Below are 21166 nucleotides of genomic sequence, written 5' to 3' on the forward strand. Positions count from 1 at the left end.
CATGTTTGTTGATTCCTCTCTGCTCTATCAACTGGCCTATTACAAATAAAAGAAATATTCACATAAAAAAAATTGAGTCATGGTATTTTCAAGAGAGGGAGGGGCGTTAAGCGCATTAAGTATCCAGCAACAAGCTCTTGGCAGTGACTGAATACGATCAGCTGGAAGAGACAGCTGCATCTGACAGCACAGACAATAATATTGAAAAATAATCCACGCTAAAGATTTTTAAAAGACAGGACAGAAAGGTCTGGGCCTTTTATTTGTAAAACTTATTTTTAAATGTGACTTTTTGCTTATGCCCAACAGCTACTTTAAAGGTTGAGGGGTATTAAATTCTACATATGAGTCACTCCCAGTAACAAATAAGGAACATCCTACCACCCTCCTATAGCACTTTTGTTTAAAACAGGGGATTTGGGCCTACAAATTTTAAAGCTATGTTCTAGGTAAAAGAAAAATTGCACAACTTGTATTCCATTACTAAAAACCTGAAAGCACTATCATGAACGTGCTAGTATAATCAAACAAATACTTGCTGCATAGAGTTGTCTCAACTGGAGTTGATTTGAAAAGCTTTTGTGTATACTGGGGACAAGAATATTTTCTTTCAGGTTTCATGTAAAATAAACCTTCAGAGACAAGTGATCTAATGAGAATAGCACGAAGTATGAACAAAAGCACTCGCTATCAAAAGTTAGCACCACCTTCCCTACGTACTTGCTTCAACATGGGGATAAGCAGGATACTTCAATGGAAAACAGGCAAGTCAAAGGAACTCAAGATGCCCTGTGGCAACACCTGCAGGAGAGGTGAAACAAGTGATACTACTTGGTTTACTGGAGGGTGAGCAGAAACACAGAAAAGTAATGATGTTCCTGATTCATCTTTAAAAACAGCGTTACAGAAAACACGGTCCCTCCTTGTCTTCAAAAATTTACTTAGCCTTTCAATTATTGACATCTGGTTGAACTTTGCCTTAGGGGAAACTCAGAAGTAAAAACAGAGCAATGTTTCCATCTAAAGCTGTATATATATTTGAATGATCAGTGCAGTAGTCAAGGGCCCTGTTTCCATTCTCTCTCACCCAGCTGTTTCATCTTTCAAAAGCCAATGCCACAAAGCCGTGTCCACACACAGGAACAGCTCCATATTTTTGTTTCTAACATAGTGCTTTAGAATAAGCTGGCTGCATCTTGAGGATGCTCATTTGAAGGACATGCAGACAACATCTATCCCTGATCCTACATCTCTACTCCACCCTTCCTCCTTCCAAATCTCTTCTATTCCCCAAAAGACAAATCAGTCAAAGTTAGGTGATAGAGCCAAGTCAGAAGACTTCATTTTATCAGTCCAGTCTATCTCAGTCCAGAGCAGCACCACAGAAAGGCTGTCAATGCCATAATTTCTTGATTTCTACCAAGGTGAATTTTGGCTGGACTGAAGAACATAATCAATGCTTTTGCACTTACCTAGCAAAAACACTTATTTTTTTGATAGAATCTGTTTTGAAGCCTTAAACACTACTTCACAAAATTAAGTCCTCAGCTTTGTTCCTAAACTCCCCATCTCAAAGGAAGCACACTACATGAAAAGTACAGTTCCCATCAGTCAAAACTTCAAATTTTCTTCTAACAATCTGCAAAATAAAATTGTTTGCACTAAGCTATTCAATTGGTTTTTATAATAGCAAAATAGTCCATAAGTACAACAGCATATTGCATGCAACACCAATGTGGAGATGTACTGAACTGTTTCTTCCAAACAGACAGAACAAGCTGCAAAGGAAGAAGACCAAAGACCACTGCAGATATGAAGAAGTTCTACTGGTCCATCTCCAGGGCAGAAGACACTAACTTTTATGCAAACAGGAAGATGAGAGAGTTTTAAGCACAATCCCACTTCCAGAACTTGTCAGCCCTTATAAATAAAAATTAATGAATAATGGTCAGCCAGCTTGAACACAGGATGCAGTTTAACAGAGGTGGGTGGAATGAAGGAAATGTATTAAGTTAAATTTTGAAGAAAAGTTACAGCCCATGACAGATGCCTACAGCTATTCTCACAGTTTACAACAAAGACGGCAGGAATACAAATGTAAATTTTTTTCTTATGCGTTTTTGTCAGGCCATATGATAATTAAGTACTCTTAGTCATTAAAATGATCCTTAAAAAAGCTAAATAAAGAATAATTGGATACTCATCATATGTTTATGATTTTGAATTACCAAAAAACATTCTGTCATTGGCTGGAAACTGTATTGCTAACAACTGAAACAGCTTGTCTGAACAGTATAATTACTAATTACAGTCAGTTTCTAAGAAAGCTACTAGATGGAGATGACACCTGTTGGTAAACAAAATGAAAGAATATGAACAGCAGCAAGCATGACACTTCCAGAAAGCAATAAAGGAAAAACAAAAATGTTTTTCTCAATTAAAAATAAGTCCCTTCGCCCTAGCCCTTTTCTCCAAACGTGTTATCAGGGAAAAATCATTAAAGTGCTCTACTACCTCCTTTCAAAGCAAAATTCCAAAAACCATCAAGGCCCAAGGCACATTATTCTCACTCCTCATCCCTTTCAAAGAGTTTCCAGAAAAAGAAAACCTCAAAGTATAAATGTGAGCAATTAAGAGTCTCAGTTCCTATAATCACATGAAAACTTGAAGTAGCAGCAAGTTTTTCTTTCCCTTCAAAGTATTTTTTTTTTTTTTTACCTTATCTATAGATACTGCTGGGATTAGAATTACTGAACTGTCCCAGGAGAGAGATGAGAGGACACATCCATCATGAGATCTTTAGACACATTAAACTGATAGCTAACAAAACTAACACTACATCATTACTGACCAACATACATGCTCCTAGATCACAGAAAGCATGAAAACCACCACAGAAACTAGTGAGCTACATAAATTACTTGCAAGCAGTCACTGAAGGACAAAATGACTGAAGGCAGAAGGGAGCTCTGGAGACTGTTTAGTCCAAGCACCCTGCTCAAAGCGGGGCCACCTATAACAGGCTGCCCTGGATCAGGTCTGATTAAGTTTCAACTTCCTCCAAGGACTGAGGTAGTTGCCCCACACCCTCTCTGGGCAACTTACTGTGGTATCTGATCCCCCTCACAGTAAAAAAGTTCAACCCCCCCCCCCCCTCCACCATCTTACACAACATCAAGGCCTTTTCCACTCCTCACACCACCCCAGCAGTGAGTAGGCTGGGGGTGCAAAACAAGTTGAGGAGACACAGCTGAGACAGATGACCCCAACTGAGCAGAGGGATATTCCATACCATAAGACATCAGACTCAGCATATAAAACTGGGGGAAGAAAGAAGGAATGTTCAGAGTTAAGGCATTTGTCTTCCCAAATAACCACTATGCATGATGGAGACCTGCTTTCCTGGGGATGGCTTAACACCTGCCTGCAGATGGGAAGCAGTGAATTAATTCCTTGTTTTGATTTACTTGTGCATGCAGCTTTTCCTTTACCTATTAAACTGTCTTTATCTCAACCCATGAGTTGTCTCACTTTTATGTTTCCAATTCTCTTCCCCATCCTGTTCAGGGGAGTGAGAAAGCAGCTATGTAGGGCTCACAACACTGAATCAGTTTAGATTTCAATTTGGTCAGTAAAACCAAGAGGGGAAAAGCAGACAAACATACTAGGTAAACAGGAAGGAGGTTATTTCCATATGAAATGCTACAAAAATCTAAAGAAGTTTTGTTGGTCTTTCAGCACCAATTTAACCATACAGAAGCATCAATTTTCAGAGCAAAACCTCAATGTGAGCGTAGACAAATCCCTGGTTAAGGTAGTCAAAGGGACACATTCAATCCCTGATCGGTGCCATCCAAATCAGTCACTCATCCCAGACCCAGAGTACACAGCTCAACAGTGCCAGGAATCAGTGTCTTTCTTGGAAAAAAACCAAACCAAGTAACAATGTGATAAAACCTCAACAAGATATCTGTATTGGTATTTTTTTTTCCACTGAAATTACTCCCATCAGCTTTAAAGAAAAATAATAATCAAAAGACAGCGGTAAACCAGGGATTGCTATACTGGAATACAGTACTGTACTTACAAACAGACAGCAAGAAAACCATGTGCCAGACAATATGATTAAAACACAAAATCTGCTACCAAAGGATAGAAAGAAGTGGGGGTAACCACGACCATCAACCTTGTTGCTCAGGTCTCCAGCTAAAGCAAGAGGTCCTACCAGGAAGATAATTTACTGTCGAGGAAACAAAGCAATTTTTAATTTTTTTTTTTTTTTTTTTTAATCTATCAAAAGTGCTCTGGCAATTTAGCTGAATTATAAACAAATACATTGGTCACTTCATCTTCCACTAACACAGCCATATGCAGGAGTTAAGTACAGCAACTAATTAATTCTCAATCATTCAATTGTTAAAGATACAGTCATTAACTCTGTAAATGAAAAGCTACATAACTTATCACCTATAACAGGTATTTTGGGTTTCCTTCTGGAATAGCTGTCTTGAATGAAGCACAGAAAAACTTAACCTCAGGATTAGGAACCCTGAAAGGGCAGGGAAACCTGTGCTAATAAGGACGTAAGTATAACTATCTCCAAGGATTTCTTCCTTTACCTCTACAAACATTACTGACAGCAAAACACAAAATTTCTCTTGTCCATAGTGTAGAAGAGGCTACAGAATGCAGGACCAACAGAGTAGGGACGTTGCACACTTCTGTGTATGTATAGCTAGAACAGCGCAGAGGTTAATCAAAAATACTCCCTGAAAGGTACAGAAAGAAGCAATTCAATAAAGCATGGAAATCTGGTACTGCTCTATACCCTTCCCTTAACCTCTACATTCACATGCAGAGATGGGCTTACCGTGGATTTGACAGGTTTAGCAAAACCTCTGTGGAAAAAGGTCATTAGGGAAGCACAACATATGGGGACAGCATGAAAAAGTAGAAGGGAGGAATGTATGAGGCTGTGCACACAAAAACGGTGCATAATTTCAGAAAAAAACATCAAGAAACCCAACATGCAAAAGAAAAAACAAACAAACAAATCTGCTCTGCTCTCTTACCTTGCTGTCAAAAAGATCAGTCCATTTAGTTGTTTCCCAGAATGTCTCAGTCAAAGCTTCTGAGCAGCTCTCATGATCCTCATCTTTGCCTTCTGCATCACTGGAAGCAGCCCCTTCTTGGGCCTGCAGATGAAGCAGCTGGTCAGCCAGTGCACTTCCTTTTCGACAAAGTGCATCCACTAAAGTAGTCTTCTGTTTTTCCATTTCACTAGGAAAAAGAACAGCATCAAAATTATTAAGGACTTTTTGCAGTTACCTCATTAAGAACAGAACCACTGCTGCACTGAGTTTAAGCTAAAAAGTTCACAGCATTTAGTATATACAATATGAAATAAGCACAAAGATAATTTTTTAAAAGCATGGCTATTTACTATAAATTAAACTAATTGTAAAAAAAAGTCTAGAGGCACTATGCACTAAACAATCTCAATTATTCTTCTAAGTTTGTAATGCCTTTGCTGTCTTAATGCAAGGGCAACTCAGGATTCTATAACTGAATAAGCCAGCATCTAGAAATACAGCTTCACAGTTCCTGGCATTATAAACAGAGAGAGTCAAATCCACCACTAACATAAGCAGATACAATTCTGCTGACTTCAAAGGAATTGCACCCATTTAAAGCACCAATGAATTTGGTGTTCAATTTCAGATGTAAGATTCAACCACATGACCTAATGGGTCAGTTTACCAAGAAATGTTTAGAATGAAGGTTATTATGTCATAGCTTTGCTTTTATATCAGCAATTCTAGAATTAAACACAAATATTCAGGATGGCTAGAAGAGACAGACTAGTTTCACAACTGAAATCTGGTATTTTAACTTAAATAGTCAACAAATATAGACCTCCTCTTTGCCAAATCCACCAGTTATTCTCCAGACTAGAGAGTCACCTTCAAAATACTGTCTTCCTAAGGATATATACTGGCAATTAAGAGGAACAAACTAATGAAAAAAGAAAAACGTCTCAAAAATACTCTGATGCACTAGTACAGTCATCATGCCTTTCACAAACGAAGACTTTTGTGAGAAGTTAATTCCTAGACTGCTGTCAAGTTGTCTTCAAGTCTAGATCCAAAAGGTTGCAAAGTGTTATGAAAAGGCAGGTAGCATTCAAAACACACACCTCTATATTGAGATTATAGTGGTCCCTCTGCTCTGAGATTAAGCTTGATACAAAAACTTAATACCCCATTTTTCTGACACATTTACATCCTGAAAGCACCCATGCTTATTTTATTTAATATTTCTAAGTTTGCAGGTTTCAGTGTTCCTGCATTCAGAAGATGTAATAAGAGAACAAAATAATTTTGCAGTCAAGTTTGAAATTATCCATGCCTCAAACAATAGCATATTATTAAAAAAGGTTATAGTAATTCTATTTCTTATAAGCAGAGACAAAGTACATGATTACAAAAATAGGATGCAAGAAAATTATTTACTGGGTAGGTACTTTTTTATAGTAGTTGCATCAGGCCTGGGATCACTCTTCATGGCAAAATATACTGCTAATGCTGTCTGATCAATATGAGAGATTACAGTATTTGCAGCTTCAACAATTTCATCAAGTCTTTTCATTCGTTCCTAAAAAAGAATAAAAAACAGTGTTCAGCACTATGAAATCCCACTACTTGACTGCTGATTCTACTAAAGCTAGGATAATTGCAAAGGTATGCAGAAATAACATTAGATAATTCAACATGTCCTTTTCTCCACTTTCTCAAATGTTTGATTCAAAAACACCTGTTAAGTCTACATTACCCAGACTTCCCATATATTTATAAATATATTTCCCATATATTTCTACTTCACTGAAAAAAACCCATAAAATATGAGGTGGGTAAATGCAAAAGGCAGAATTTACAGAAAGAAAACCATCTTTCAGTGCAAATCCATCCTCTTAAATAATGGTAGTAGTTACTAATTTCAGAAATAAATATAATCAGAATCAAATAAACAGAAATTCCAGCTATCATCATATATACAAATCTGTTTATCTTCAAGATAAACCAAAAAAAGCAGATACAGGTTAACTCTTCTGTTCGTGGTTCTCGTTTCTGAGGACAATTAGAGAGGGTGGACTTCATTACTTCTTTTCAAGGGGTTACTGTCCTCAGTTGTCTGAGCAACCCTGCTAGAAGAAATCACCACCCCAGTAAAGGAGCAAAATGGGATGTGTGCTTGTGGCAGTTGTTGTAGACGAAACCAGTATGGAAACTTACATTTAACTTAACAAGGAGTAAATGATAAGCACACATGCTATAGGTAGACATACTTTCTTTCATTCTGCTATGGGATGAAGTAAATCACAGTCAGTTAGGGAGGCAGCTGTCAATCTCATTCAGAATTTCTGCTTTATAGGACTGAGTACCTCTATGGCAGTCACTTCAAGACCAAACATGTACGAAGAAAGATTCACTTGTTTAGGCTACATGGAAGTATTGAGACAAATCAAGTTTAAAAAGTGTTAAAAATAACCTTTTCAGAATCCAGCTGATGAAGTCTTGCAACATACAAAGGAAGATGATTAGGAAATGCTTCTTTCAACTCATTATACACATCAGTAGTATCCAGCCTAGAAGAGAGGAGGACAGAGCATGAAAGTACAGATTCTGCGAGTTTTTTTAGACAGCTGCTTCAAGCTTGTGTAGTCATGACAACAGACATACTTGGTCATCCACTGTATTTTAAGATCTCTTAAAGCTTCAGCAAACTCTTCTTTTACATCTTTTTCTTTTTCCTGTTCTCTTTCTTTCTCTTTGCTGCCATTTTTACTCTTTGATGGCGAAGGTATCAGGTGATAGTGAACAGTAAGGACATCCTGCAGGTGTGAAAAGAGACACATACTGAGGGAGTGACAGTACACTTTTTTCTGATACTATATAATAGCTAAATCATAGCAAGCAACTACTCTGAGCTACGCACACACTGAGTAAGGATTCTGAGAGCGAAGGTATTAGTCTTTAAGAATTCAGGAACTGCTTTAACTTTCTATTTTAAGCAATGCAAGGATGTAAACATTAAAACAGCACATTGGGTATAAGACAAGAAAGCCTAAAATTTAGCAAGTTTGACATTTTTGTATCCATATAATTAACATAATTTTACATAATATTAGTTTGCTTATAAAAAAGCAAGTAACTTGGTTAAAAGGCAAAGAAAAAAAAACACAGTTGAGATCCCATCCTACAAATCTGGCAATAAACAAAAGAATAAAGATGACTGAATTCTAAAAAAGTAATACGACAGTAGTATAAACATGAATCCTGCTATAGGATACACAACTGTATTCCTCCTGAGACAGTATTTTTTCCATGTGCCTACTCAATTAGCTGATGCATCCACAGTCAACTGTTTTCCAGTTTGCTGCTACAGACTTTCCAGCATAACCTGCATTTGTGCTAAAATTAAGTAGACAACAGCAAGTCCATTTTCTTTTTAAACTCTTTATGCTAGCATACAAATATCACTATAGTTTCAGTTCAAGCTACACTAGTCAACAATTACCACGAGAAAATCAGCTACACCTATTTAAAATCCTAACTGATCTTAGACCATGATCTAAAGTCCACTTCCTAAGATGATTTATATACAAATTTGCAAATAAGTCAGCATTAGATTTCAGTCATTGCTTCTAAAATGTCACAATTACATGGGGGAGGCCGTTGTGTTGTTTCTGGTTTTAAAGTTCCAGTTTTTAAAAAAGCTCCTGCCCAAATAGTGAGGGCATACATCCCGCTATTTTACATATGGGGTATTTTGCAAAGAAGATCACTTCAGTTTATATCCTCTAGATACCATTATTCTGTTCCAACATTGTGCAAAATATTGTGTTGTATGCTCAATTGCTGTGGCAATTTAATTATTCATACAAATTATTCCAAAATACATTTGCGGGAATACGTTTCCCATAAAAAAAGTCAATGTTGTGTAGTGAAATGGAATCTTGTGCACAAGGTGGAGTTTTTTCAGGTCACTTAAAAAGCAAGTGAAAAGGGGACTATTAGAAATTGCTATGCATGACTTTGAAATAACAGACTTCAACACCAGACTTCTGAAACCATTCAGGATCATTGATGCAGAAGAATTTTACTTGAACTGATAGTTCAAACAGACCAGCAGTATGCTATGGGTTCCTGAAAACAACACTGCTAAGTGAAAGTGATACCAGTATTCCCTTAAAACAATTTTTCCAGCTACTTAATATATAGTCACAGATGAACCACATAACTGACTTTTTTTTTTTTTTAAATCTTGTTTAGATCACTAATCTACATTAAAGTGTAGCTTTCACAGGAACTATCCTGCACATGTGCATTTCAAGTAGGAAGTGCATGCCCAGGCAGTAACACCTCAATAAGACTTCAGCAAGACCTAGGCCAGAGCACCACAAGCAGGTCATGGAGGCAAGCACGTGTAGTGCAGGATACAGACCGTCAGGAACATGGTATGGGCCTGGCTATGGTAATTCAAATGGTAGAAAGCAATAATGTAGTTCATTAAAGCAAACCAACATTCTAAGATGCATAAGAAGTTAGTTCAGTACGAAAATCTGAATCAGTAGTTTACAGTGTTTATTCAAAAGACATCTTCTATTGAGACTAATACTTGCCTAAGAAAGAAACCTGCCTTCCTAGAAATATTCTTCTAATATTTCAGGATTTCCTTCCTGAAAGTTGTCTTCGATCTTACTTGGCAACATACGTTTGGACTTACATTTCTGAATAGCCTCTGAATTCTCAAGGCTTGTCTATATGAGAAGACTCTATTACTCTGGCTTATTTCAAACCAAGTGTAATTAGACTAATGAAATTCCACTTATGTGGATGAATACTTTCATTCAAGAAACTAACTAAACCATCAACAGCAAAATGTCATCTCCCCATTCTCTCAGCTAGGTATGTTTGGTCTCAGGAAATTCTGCAAGCACTACAAGCTATGACCACTGAAAGGAAAACAATGAGCTTCAGACCTACACACCTTCCCTTTTCAAAAGAGTTTACAGACAAAGAGGTACACTCTTCTCTACAGACATCAAACTTATTTCATGGGATAAATAATGTTTAAGTGCTTATCACATTTAACTAAACTATCACAAGACCATAAGATGGACTGAAGGCTTCTTCCTCTATTCCATCTGTAAACACTAGCATTATTCATAAAACTTAGCAAGCCCCTAGATACCAGAAGATCCCAGAGTGATACTGTCCCTGCCATTACAGAAACATTCATCATTAGAGGTTAAGGAGAAGAAAGGCAACTCTCCACAATTCAGCGCTTTAATCTGTTTTCTTCTTCAATTTTCCCTAACTGTTCCACAGCAATGGAATTGCTACAGTAGTGTACTGGATTTGATTCTATATATGTATCTGTGAAAAGATATAGAGCTATAGTCAGAGAAAGGTAGTGAGCAAGGCTATTATCCACTGAAAAAAATGACTTTAAGGAAACTTTCAAATAAATGAGAAAGCCCTTTGTTTATCCTCTAAAAATATTAAGCAATATTAAAAACTTTGGAAGCATGTAGGGTATGCACTTTGGTCAGTGTACTCTGTGCAGAGTTTGATAAGCCTCGGTGAGTTTACTTTTAACCAGAACTACAAACTGCATACATAAACAAGCACAATGCCCTCAACACAGTCACCTCTTAAAAGAGTTTAATTAACAGTTAAGTTAATTTTGTTTAAAGGTTTAAATTTAGATTTTTGTCTGATGATTCAACATCTGGTACTTTAAGTGGAAAAGACATATGAGCTATTGCCATTTGAACTTTAAAGCATTCACAGCAAAACTAAACACAGGAAAAAGCTCCTTGAAGGAACACATCCCTGGTCTCGTTTTCCATTTAATAAATACACATGGGACATCTGCATACACACACAGTTGAATGTGCATATGGAATTCATATCAACTTTAAGATGCATATAATTTGTACAACATTGCTTATTTTTACAGCAATACTCTTATTTAATTGAAATTTTCTTGAAGTGACCAGCCAAGCATACACAAAACGAAGTTCAACATGTACTTCACCCTGGTTTTAAAGGCCTCATGATTAAACAGTGACAGTGTCCTAACGCTCAAAGTAATCCTTTTATGTTTGACTTCACAATAGTATTTTTTACTCTTCCACTAGTACTTATCAATATCTGTATAATGCACTTCTTGCTTCAAATTGAAGGAAAAGATGGCAAAGTAGGGAGAAAAATGTAGAAATTTTCTATCCCTTAGCTCGTTGTTACATAGTGCTGTTCAAACACTGCATTACATAAAGCGACAAAAAATGCTTCTTACAGACCAGAAAAAGTCAATAATCTGTTTTCATTCTAACCATGTTCAGTACAAAACTTGGATATAAGGGAAAAAAAAAATAATCAGATTGTAACTGTGTTACAGAAGTTTGTTTGTGAAAAAAGAAAGGTACCTAAAACCAATTTGGTTTTCCACATGGTTGTTTGGCACGTGCCTCCCCGTTAGAGACCAAGGGCAACTCCAAGGTTCTATCAGCTTCCTGAGCCATGACAGGAGGGCACTCTCTGCTTCAGGGGGGATCAGTTCAAAGGAAAAACATCACTGAATTCTGAACTTCGTACATATCACAGCTTTAGTAGTCAGAGACAAAGGCTTTTTAAGTCCAGATAAAAACCCATGACCAAGGGCTGTTTTGGCGTTTGTTTTGGGTTTTTATAGCTAAAATTAAGTTCCTCAGAATAGCTCTTCGAGCAGAAAATTTTGGATTAGGCATACGATTCTGCTGTATGTGTCTAGCAAAACAAAGACACCTGCTTATTCTATTGCAAGATCCCTATGACATTTTTGTCCAGTTATAAAATAATTAGCTCTCTTCCTTGGGAAAGTAGGCCGCTGTTTCCTGGCCTAACCTCCAACTGCTTTCATGCAAAACAGAGAAGCTGTTGAAGTGTGGGCTGGATGAGCAGCCAGGTGGATTGAGGCCTGCTGAATGACTGGGCCCAGAGGGTGGTGATCAGGAGCACACAGTTGGAGGCCAGTAACTAGCAGTGTACCCCCATGGATCAATACTGGATCCAATCCTGTTCAACAACATCTTCATTAATGATCTAGATGATGGGGCAGAGTGCACCCTCAGCCAGTTTGGGGATGACACCAAACTGGAAGTGGCGGCTTATACAGCAGATGTTTGTGCTGCCATCCAGAAACTGCAGAAATGGGCTGTCAGGAACCTCATGAAGCTCAACAAGGGGTAGAATAAACTCATGCACCAGTACGTGCTGGGGGCCACTTCGCTGGAAAGCAGCTTGGCAGGAAAGGAGCTGGGGATCCTGGTGGATACCAACTTGAATGTAAGCCAGCAACATGCCTTTGCCACAAACAGGACTAATGGCATCCTGGGCCGCATTACACATACAACCAGCAGGTCAAGGGAGGTGATCTTTTGCCCCTACTCTGCACTGGTGAGGCTACACCTGGAGTACTGTGTCCAGTTCTGGGCTCCCCAGTACAAGAGAGACACTGACATACTAGAGAGAGTCTAGTGAAGGTCCACAAACATAATGGACTGGAGCATCTCTCCTATGCGGAAAGGCTGAGGAAGCTGGGACTTTTCAGCCTAGAGAAAAAAAGGCATTTTGGGGGTGGAGGGGGATTCTCATCAATCTGTGTGAATACCTGTAAGGAGGGTATAAAGAGAAATCCAGGTTCTTTTTAGTGGTGCACAGTGACAAGAGTAAGAGGCAATGACCACAAACAGAAACACAGGAGGTTCCCTCTGGACATCAGGAATTATTTTTTCACAATGGGGTTTGCAGTGGGTGTACAAGTTACCCAAAGAGCTTATGTAGTCTCCACCCTTAGAGATCTTAAAAAACCAAACAAACAACAAAAACAAAAAAACCCCACAAAACAAAACAAACAAACAAAAAACACCCCCCCCAAAAAAAAACCCCTGTTGGGGTATGGACCTGAAAAACTAGCTCTGGAAGGCTCTGCTGAAACAGTGGGGTTAGACCAGATTACGTGCAGAGGTCCCTTCCAGCCTCTGCCATTCTGTGAAAATAAAAATACTGTCAAACAACCAGAAATGCCCACCCTGGATTTCTGGTAGTGTTATGCACGTAAGTGCAAGCTAACAAGTTCCCTCCCTCCCTCCTCAGCAAAGCAAACAAAAAATTAAACAAACAAAAAAAGGCTTTCCACTGACTAGTCACCAGCATCAGAGCAAAAAACACACATACAATAAAACCGGCACTTTTAAATTAACACTCCTAATCCTACAAGAGGGCCTGGGCTTGTCAGTGAAAAATATGAAAATATCTACACACACCTATTTGACGGACTGGGCCACAAAAGAAATATATAAACATGTTTTCCATGCTGGAAAACATCTTAACCACATGTAAACTTATAACAGGGCAGAAAAATATTCATAACTTGTAAACTAGGAAACCCTCAGATTTGCATTCTCAGAAAAATAGATTCATTAATGAAGCTTTTATGGACCAATGGTCTAAAATACACTATTTTATTTATTTGCTGCTCATACACTGATGCCTTATGAATAACAGGTGGAAGAATCAAGGAGGAGAGTTTTTATTTTGGCTTGGGTGGGTATACTGCTCAGATCTGAACTCTGTTCTAAAAACAAAAAACACAACATGCAACCTCCTGGATCTGTTTTTTTTAATGCAAATTAAATTATGATTAGAGTTTAACTCCCTTGTTAAGAGATTCACTTAGTGAAGATTTTATACCCTATTCATCATGAAGCCACACATTCACATGGGATTTTAAATCATCCTTCTAAGAGTGATCTGCATAATTTTCAGATGCAAAATGAAAATAAAATTGTAGCAATCCACATTAAAATCCTTCTTGTAAAGCTTAATCACATTCCCAGTTACTACACCAAGACCCAAGCAAATCGGAAGGCTCAGTCACTAGCTCACTGTTAAGAAAATAACAGATTATGGCAATAAACAGTGTTACTCGTAATTCTCATGCATTATTTCTGACAAGAATCTCGACTAATTTGCATGTCACTCCAGGACACAGCACGTTGAAAACAGAAGAATGTAAATAGCCTTATAACTTAAGAACAAAGCAAGAAAAAAAAAGCCCACTGGTAGCCTTATAAAGATAGCCTATTCAAACAGTTTTCTGGCTTTTTTTTTTTTTTATAAAGACTGTTTCAGTCTCTGCCTGCTGGCAGAATATGGTACTACCTAATGTAAAAATATGAGAAAGGACAATACTAAACACTGTTATAAATCACTCAGTCCCTACTCAAAATATCTTATACATGCTCCAAAATTCTTTCAGCAAATTCTACTGCTTGCTACATCACTGTATAAACCCTAGCCTGTAACATGTTATATTTGAGTAGAATAATGAAGTGAGATACTTTTCAATCAAGTCCATTCCACCTAAGAAAAAACTGCTTGCTACAGTATGTTTTTTACAACTGTAATGAAGCCAGCTCTCAATTCAGTAGTCATGCTACCCAGTTAGATATTCAATTCTACGTCAAAGTGCTAGGTTCATATTCAGTTCTCAATTTGCAGATAGAATAGAATAGGCAGAAACATTTGCCACAGAAAATCTTGACCACAAACACTGAAGATTTCCAAGTATTTCATAAAAAGAAAAATTACAGACCACTAACGACCACATGCATTTTTACAGCATTTATTGCAGAAGCATCCAGACACTCAGGTGCCTCTCAGCTCTTATTACAGTAGTGTTTTGTCATTCTACCAGTAGACATACTTAAGGTGCTGAAGTAAATAACTCAGGACTAAGGAGGTAGATGAAGGAGACAAATTAAAAACCAATACTGGTAGACAAATTCTTTAAGTCATATGCAAAAAGACTTAAGTATATCTTTTTCAAAAACTAACATTCAGTACCTTTTTAAATTTTCCTTGTCGCTTTGCTGCAGACTGCCCCTGGGAGTTAGAATAACATACCGTAAGAAAACATGCACACACCACACAGGATGGAGACACCTTCTCTGTACAATTATGGTTATACTTTCAACCTACAGATTTTTAAACTTTTAGAGCGTCACATCTATGATAAAACATGCTCTTAAAGCATGCTCTTTCAGGTTTTTAAAATGAATAAAACAATGCAGTATTGCATATACAGTCCGTTATTCCTGTAAGACAAGCAAGTGTTGTTAACCACTTAGCTTAAATTAATAAATTACAGAAATACAGCCTCAAAAGTGTAGATTTTAGACTTTGACTCTTTAGTTGCATTGTTCTGTTTCATAATAAATGTACAGAAATTAGATACATTTTCCCCTCACATCGCACCCATGTGCTGACCTAGATACAGCTTTGCTGCCTAGTCCTTTTTTGCCTCCTGATACATACTCAGGTTCACTAAAGGCAGCAGAAAGTATCCAATGCTATTTGATACCATCCTTTTTCCAGTGAAATATGACCAGAACAGTAATGCCTTAGACTATGACATGAGAGACACCTCAGCTAGAATTTCTCTCCAGGTAAGCTCTTAAGCATTCTTCATCACATTAAATTTGACAGGCAATACCTACCTACCTCCTACTTCCCATCCCAGAAATCACTGTATGTAACCACTTAGTGTGGTTTTTAAAATAAGATAGACAAGAATTAAACTAAATAGTTCAAGGAATTGAAACTATACTACACTACTGTAATGGTTTTACCATGGATTTCATGATAGTGTACTTGCAACATTGCAGGAATCACAAAGAAATAAAATGCTAAGTATTTTGGAGTTCTTAGTTACTGGGTTTTCCCTCATCGATACATAGATTTTCCTGAGAGACATTAATTAACCTGAAGCTACATGCAGTCTGCCCCAAAAGCACTACCTACAACCAAATTAGACTGAATGAACTAAACTTTTCTACTCAATAAGATCTAAAGGTATATACCCATCTACTCACAGAAACTTATTTTCTATTAAAACATACTCTTGTGTTATACGTGTTGTTCAGCCACATCTATTGATATATATGGACGTAGATGAACCACCTCTAAACACTAACAATCACTGGGATTAATTCAAATTTATTCTCAGCTTTGCCTTCCATTTAAAAATAGCAAACGGAATCTTCTAAGTACCTTAGCACCAGATACACACAAGAATGATCTGGTTACCATAATCACTGTTGCACTACAGATTCATAAAAGTTAGAAACTATTTTTACAGGATACTGCATTATGAGCAAAAAACCCTTACAGCTTTTCTTCTAGCATCACATATAGAAATCTTACATCACTCTGTTGGAGCATGCAGTCATATTAGTGGTTGAAAACATCCATCTGCAGCAGGTAAGAATATCTGCTTATGCATTTGAGTCAGCCAAATTCCTACTACTTTCTAACAGTAACACGTAAGTGTTAAGAAAACACATATTTTTGCTGAAAATCATATGCATGCAAGGAAGAGTAGAGATGTTTATCAGAAACCAACATGCACAAAACATATATGCATGTATTTTTCATTCAAAAATTATACTAAGCTATGCAGCTACATAAAATCACTTTTAAAGGCTCCACACCAACAAAAAAGCAGTTGCTTCTAGAAACACAAGGATTCAGAGCGAAAGAATCAGAATTCAAGATTTAGAAGATGTAATTAAAGTTGAAATTATAAGATGAAAATAAAAATAGAACTGCTTAGAAGTTACTCTGAGCTTATGGTGAAACAACTGCTTCTAAAACATCTTATATTACTAAACCTATTGCTCTTTTAAAGTACTGAAAGCATGAAAGACAGCACTTCCTGGCATGCCATTTACTCGCTTCAGAAGTTTCAGAAAGAGAAGCCGTCATCCATTTCAAATACTCACAGCTTTCTTTCCAAGTTCTGTTTTAGACAGTGTAAGAGCTCCTGCAAGATAACATCCTGGTCCTGCTCCTTTAGGGATTCTATTCAAACAAAGAAAATTCAGTGTGAAAACCAGATTCATTAATATTCCACAGGGACTACAATAAAGAATTCAAACAGTGAAAGAGCAACACAAGAGGAATTACCAAGCCTCTATCAAAGTATCATTTTCGTTAGGTGCAGAGGCAGCTTAGTTAGGAGTATATGAGAAAAACAGGACTTCAGTAACTTACTTGTCATCAGGCAGAGACGTAACAAAGAATGGCTGACTGTGCTTTGGTGGTAATGTCAAACTGTTGGATTTCTTCTTCCCTAAGAGAGCAAGGCTATGGTTTTCATAAATATCTAAGCTCAAGGTACTAGACAACCTGTGAGAAACAATAAATGGAAGGTCTTTGATGCGATCCAGCTCACTGTTCTGTTCGTGACGAATTTGTAACCGAATAGTGTAATCTCCTTTTTCCAGTTTCACAGAATACTGAAAGAAAGAAGCTCTCATAAATGTCAAGATTAAATACCACCATTCACAAAGAAATCCAGAAATAAGACTGTCATGTTGTTCTTGATCCATATAGCCATCTAAAATATGCTAGATTGCTTAGTACTGCAATCTCCTGAAAACAGAGTGCTTTTAAAACTTGACAGCAGCCAAAATACATTTCGGAGTGACAGAAAAAAGATTAAGTTTTCAGATCACAAAATAGACTGACATCACTTGTTCAAATTCTATCACTGTATTAACTGCTCAAATAATAATGAGAATTCTTGCTAAACTTTCAGTTCAAAACCTCTAGCAGGTTTGCCCTTATACACTTTGGCTTTACTATGTAACTCTGAATGCTTTGGGGTTTAGATCACAGGACATCTGCTCTCTCAAACATTCTACCAGCTTTCATACTGAGGGACCCAGCATTCCTGTGAGATTTAAGGCTGCAATTTTAAGAGCTGACAGACTCTTCCCCGGAGCTTTTATATTCAGTTAGGAATATGCAGATAACATCATCTCCATTTACTAAAAAAAAATAAGTATCTGCAATCCCTCCCCTAACCCAAACAAAAAAAAACCAGACTCAAATTTTTACTTTTGAAAACATTCTTTCATTTCTATCAACTTAAAAGGGCATCACGTGGGCATTTTGAGCAGTAGCATGCTAAGTCTCCTTTCTCCTGCTGCTGTTTTAATATAAAAGGCAGCCCTAATAGAAAGGGTCAATAACTAGAACTATGCTGTTCCCAGAATCTTCCTCTCCTTGTTTAGGGAGTCATATTTCCTGATGCTATTTCTTCCTGGATCAAATAATTCTGAATTGCTTTAGAATTGTTCTGTGATACACAACACCAGACATTTATAGTGCGGTGGTCCACCAGGTGTAAGTAACAGACTACACTTTGGTGATTTTCAGATTTTATAGCACCTTAAAAATACAGGTTAAGGAATTTCTGAATTTAAATTTCTGAAATTCATCTATAAGATTCAAAGACACGCTTTAAAGCTGATCATTTGTATACTTCCAGCATGATCAATCTATCAAAATTGCACCCTCAGCCAGTTTGGGGATGACACCAAACTGGAAGTGGCGGCTTATACAGCAGATGTTTGTGCTGCCATCCAGAAACTGCAGAAATGGGCTGTCAGGAACCTCATGAAGCTCAACAAGGGGTAGAATAAACTCATGCACCAGTACGTGCTGGGGGCCACTTCGCTGGAAAGCAGCTTGGCAGGAAAGGAGCTGGGCATGGATCAATACTGGATCCAATCCTGTTCAACAACATCTTCATTAATGATCTAGATGATGGGGCAGAGTGCACCCTCAGCCAGTTTGGGGATGACACCAAACTGGAAGTGGCGGCTTATACAGCAGATGTTTGTGCTGCCATCCAGAAACTGCAGAAATGGGCTGTCAGGAACCTCATGAAGCTCAACAAGGGGTAGAATAAACTCATGCACCAGTACGTGCTGGGGGCCACTTCGCTGGAAAGCAGCTTGGCAGGAAAGGAGCTGGGGATCCTGGTGGATACCAACTTGAATGTAAGCCAGCAACATGCCTTTGCCACAAACAGGACTAATGGCATCCTGGGCCGCATTACACATACAACCAGCAGGTCAAGGGAGGTGATCTTTTGCCCCTACTCTGCACTGGTGAGGCTACACCTGGAGTACTGTGTCCAGTTCTGGGCTCCCCAGTACAAGAGAGACACTGACATACTAGAGAGAGTCTAGTGAAGGTCCACAAACATAATGGACTGGAGCATCTCTCCTATGCGGAAAGGCTGAGGAAGCTGGGACTTTTCAGCCTAGAGAAAAAAAGGCATTTTGGGGGTGGAGGGGGATTCTCATCAATCTGTGTGAATACCTGTAAGGAGGGTATAAAGAGAAATCCAGGTTCTTTTTAGTGGTGCACAGTGACAAGAGTAAGAGGCAATGACCACAAACAGAAACACAGGAGGTTCCCTCTGGACATCAGGAATTATTTTTTCACAATGGGGTTTGCAGTGGGTGTACAAGTTACCCAAAGAGCTTATGTAGTCTCCACCCTTAGAGATCTTAAAAAACCAAACAAACAACAAAAACAAAAAAACCCCACAAAACAAAACAAACAAACAAAAAACACCCCCCCCAAAAAAAAACCCCTGTTGGGGTATGGACCTGAAAAACTAGCTCTGGAAGGCTCTGCTGAAACAGTGGGGTTAGACCAGATTACGTGCAGAGGTCCCTTCCAGCCTCTGCCATTCTGTGAAAATAAAAATACTGTCAAACAACCAGAAATGCCCACCCTGGATTTCTGGTAGTGTTATGCACGTAAGTGCAAGCTAACAAGTTCCCTCCCTCCCTCCTCAGCAAAGCAAACAAAAAATTAAACAAACAAAAAAAGGCTTTCCACTGACTAGTCACCAGCATCAGAGCAAAAAACACACATACAATAAAACCGGCACTTTTAAATTAACACTCCTAATCCTACAAGAGGGCCTGGGCTTGTCAGTGAAAAATATGAAAATATCTACACACACCTATTTGACGGACTGGGCCACAAAAGAAATATATAAACATGTTTTCCATGCTGGAAAACATCTTAACCACATGTAAACTTATAACAGGGCAGAAAAATATTCATAACTTGTAAACTAGGAAACCCTCAGATTTGCATTCTCAGAAAAATAGATTCATTAATGAAGCTTTTATGGACCAATGGTCTAAAATACACTATTTTATTTATTTGCTGCTCATACACTGATGCCTTATGAATAACAGGTGGAAGAATCAAGGAGGAGAGTTTTTATTTTGGCTTGGGTGGGTATACTGCTCAGATCTGAACTCTGTTCTAAAAACAAAAAACACAACATGCAACCTCCTGGATCTGTTTTTTTTAATGCAAATTAAATTATGATTAGAGTTTAACTCCCTTGTTAAGAGATTCACTTAGTGAAGATTTTATACCCTATTCATCATGAAGCCACACATTCACATGGGATTTTAAATCATCCTTCTAAGAGTGATCTGCATAATTTTCAGATGCAAAATGAAAATAAAATTGTAGCAATCCACATTAAAATCCTTCTTGTAAAGCTTAATCACATTCCCAGTTACTACACCAAGACCCAAGCAAATCGGAAGGCTCAGTCACTAGCTCACTGTTAAGAAAATAACAGATTATGGCAATAAACAGTGTTACTCGTAATTCTCATGCATTATTTCTGACAAGAATCTCGACTAATTTGCATGTCACTCCAGGACACAGCACGTTGAAAACAGAAGAATGTAAATAGCCTTATAACTTAAGAACAAAGCAAGAAAAAAAAAGCCCACTGGTAGCCTTATAAAGATAGCCTATTCAAACAGTTTTCTGGCTTTTTTTTTTTTTTATAAAGACTGTTTCAGTCTCTGCCTGCTGGCAGAATATGGTACTACCTAATGTAAAAATATGAGAAAGGACAATACTAAACACTGTTATAAATCACTCAGTCCCTACTCAAAATATCTTATACATGCTCCAAAATTCTTTCAGCAAATTCTACTGCTTGCTACATCACTGTATAAACCCTAGCCTGTAACATGTTATATTTGAGTAGAATAATGAAGTGAGATACTTTTCAATCAAGTCCATTCCACCTAAGAAAAAACTGCTTGCTACAGTATGTTTTTTACAACTGTAATGAAGCCAGCTCTCAATTCAGTAGTCATGCTACCCAGTTAGATATTCAATTCTACGTCAAAGTGCTAGGTTCATATTCAGTTCTC

At 37.7% G+C, this 21166-nt stretch overlaps 1 protein-coding gene across 1 annotated transcript in view; it reads right to left on the minus strand.

Annotated features, from left to right (window-relative positions):
- Positions 1–21166, minus strand: part of TPP2 (tripeptidyl peptidase II) — a 61384-nt gene that overhangs the window by 4432 nt on the left and 35786 nt on the right. Inside the window, exons 25-28 of the mRNA XM_014944151.1 lie at positions 7740–7891; positions 7549–7645; positions 6524–6654; positions 5073–5280 (exon numbers count right to left, since the gene is read on the minus strand). Coding sequence (XP_014799637.1) covers positions 5073–5280; positions 6524–6654; positions 7549–7645; positions 7740–7891 — 588 coding nt within the window. The remainder of the gene's footprint in view (positions 1–5072; positions 5281–6523; positions 6655–7548; positions 7646–7739; positions 7892–21166) is intronic.

Source organism: Calidris pugnax, unplaced genomic scaffold (genome assembly GCF_001431845.1).
Source record: "Calidris pugnax isolate Ruff unplaced genomic scaffold, ASM143184v1 scaffold69, whole genome shotgun sequence".
Classification (NCBI taxonomy): Eukaryota; Metazoa; Chordata; class Aves; order Charadriiformes; family Scolopacidae; genus Calidris; species Calidris pugnax.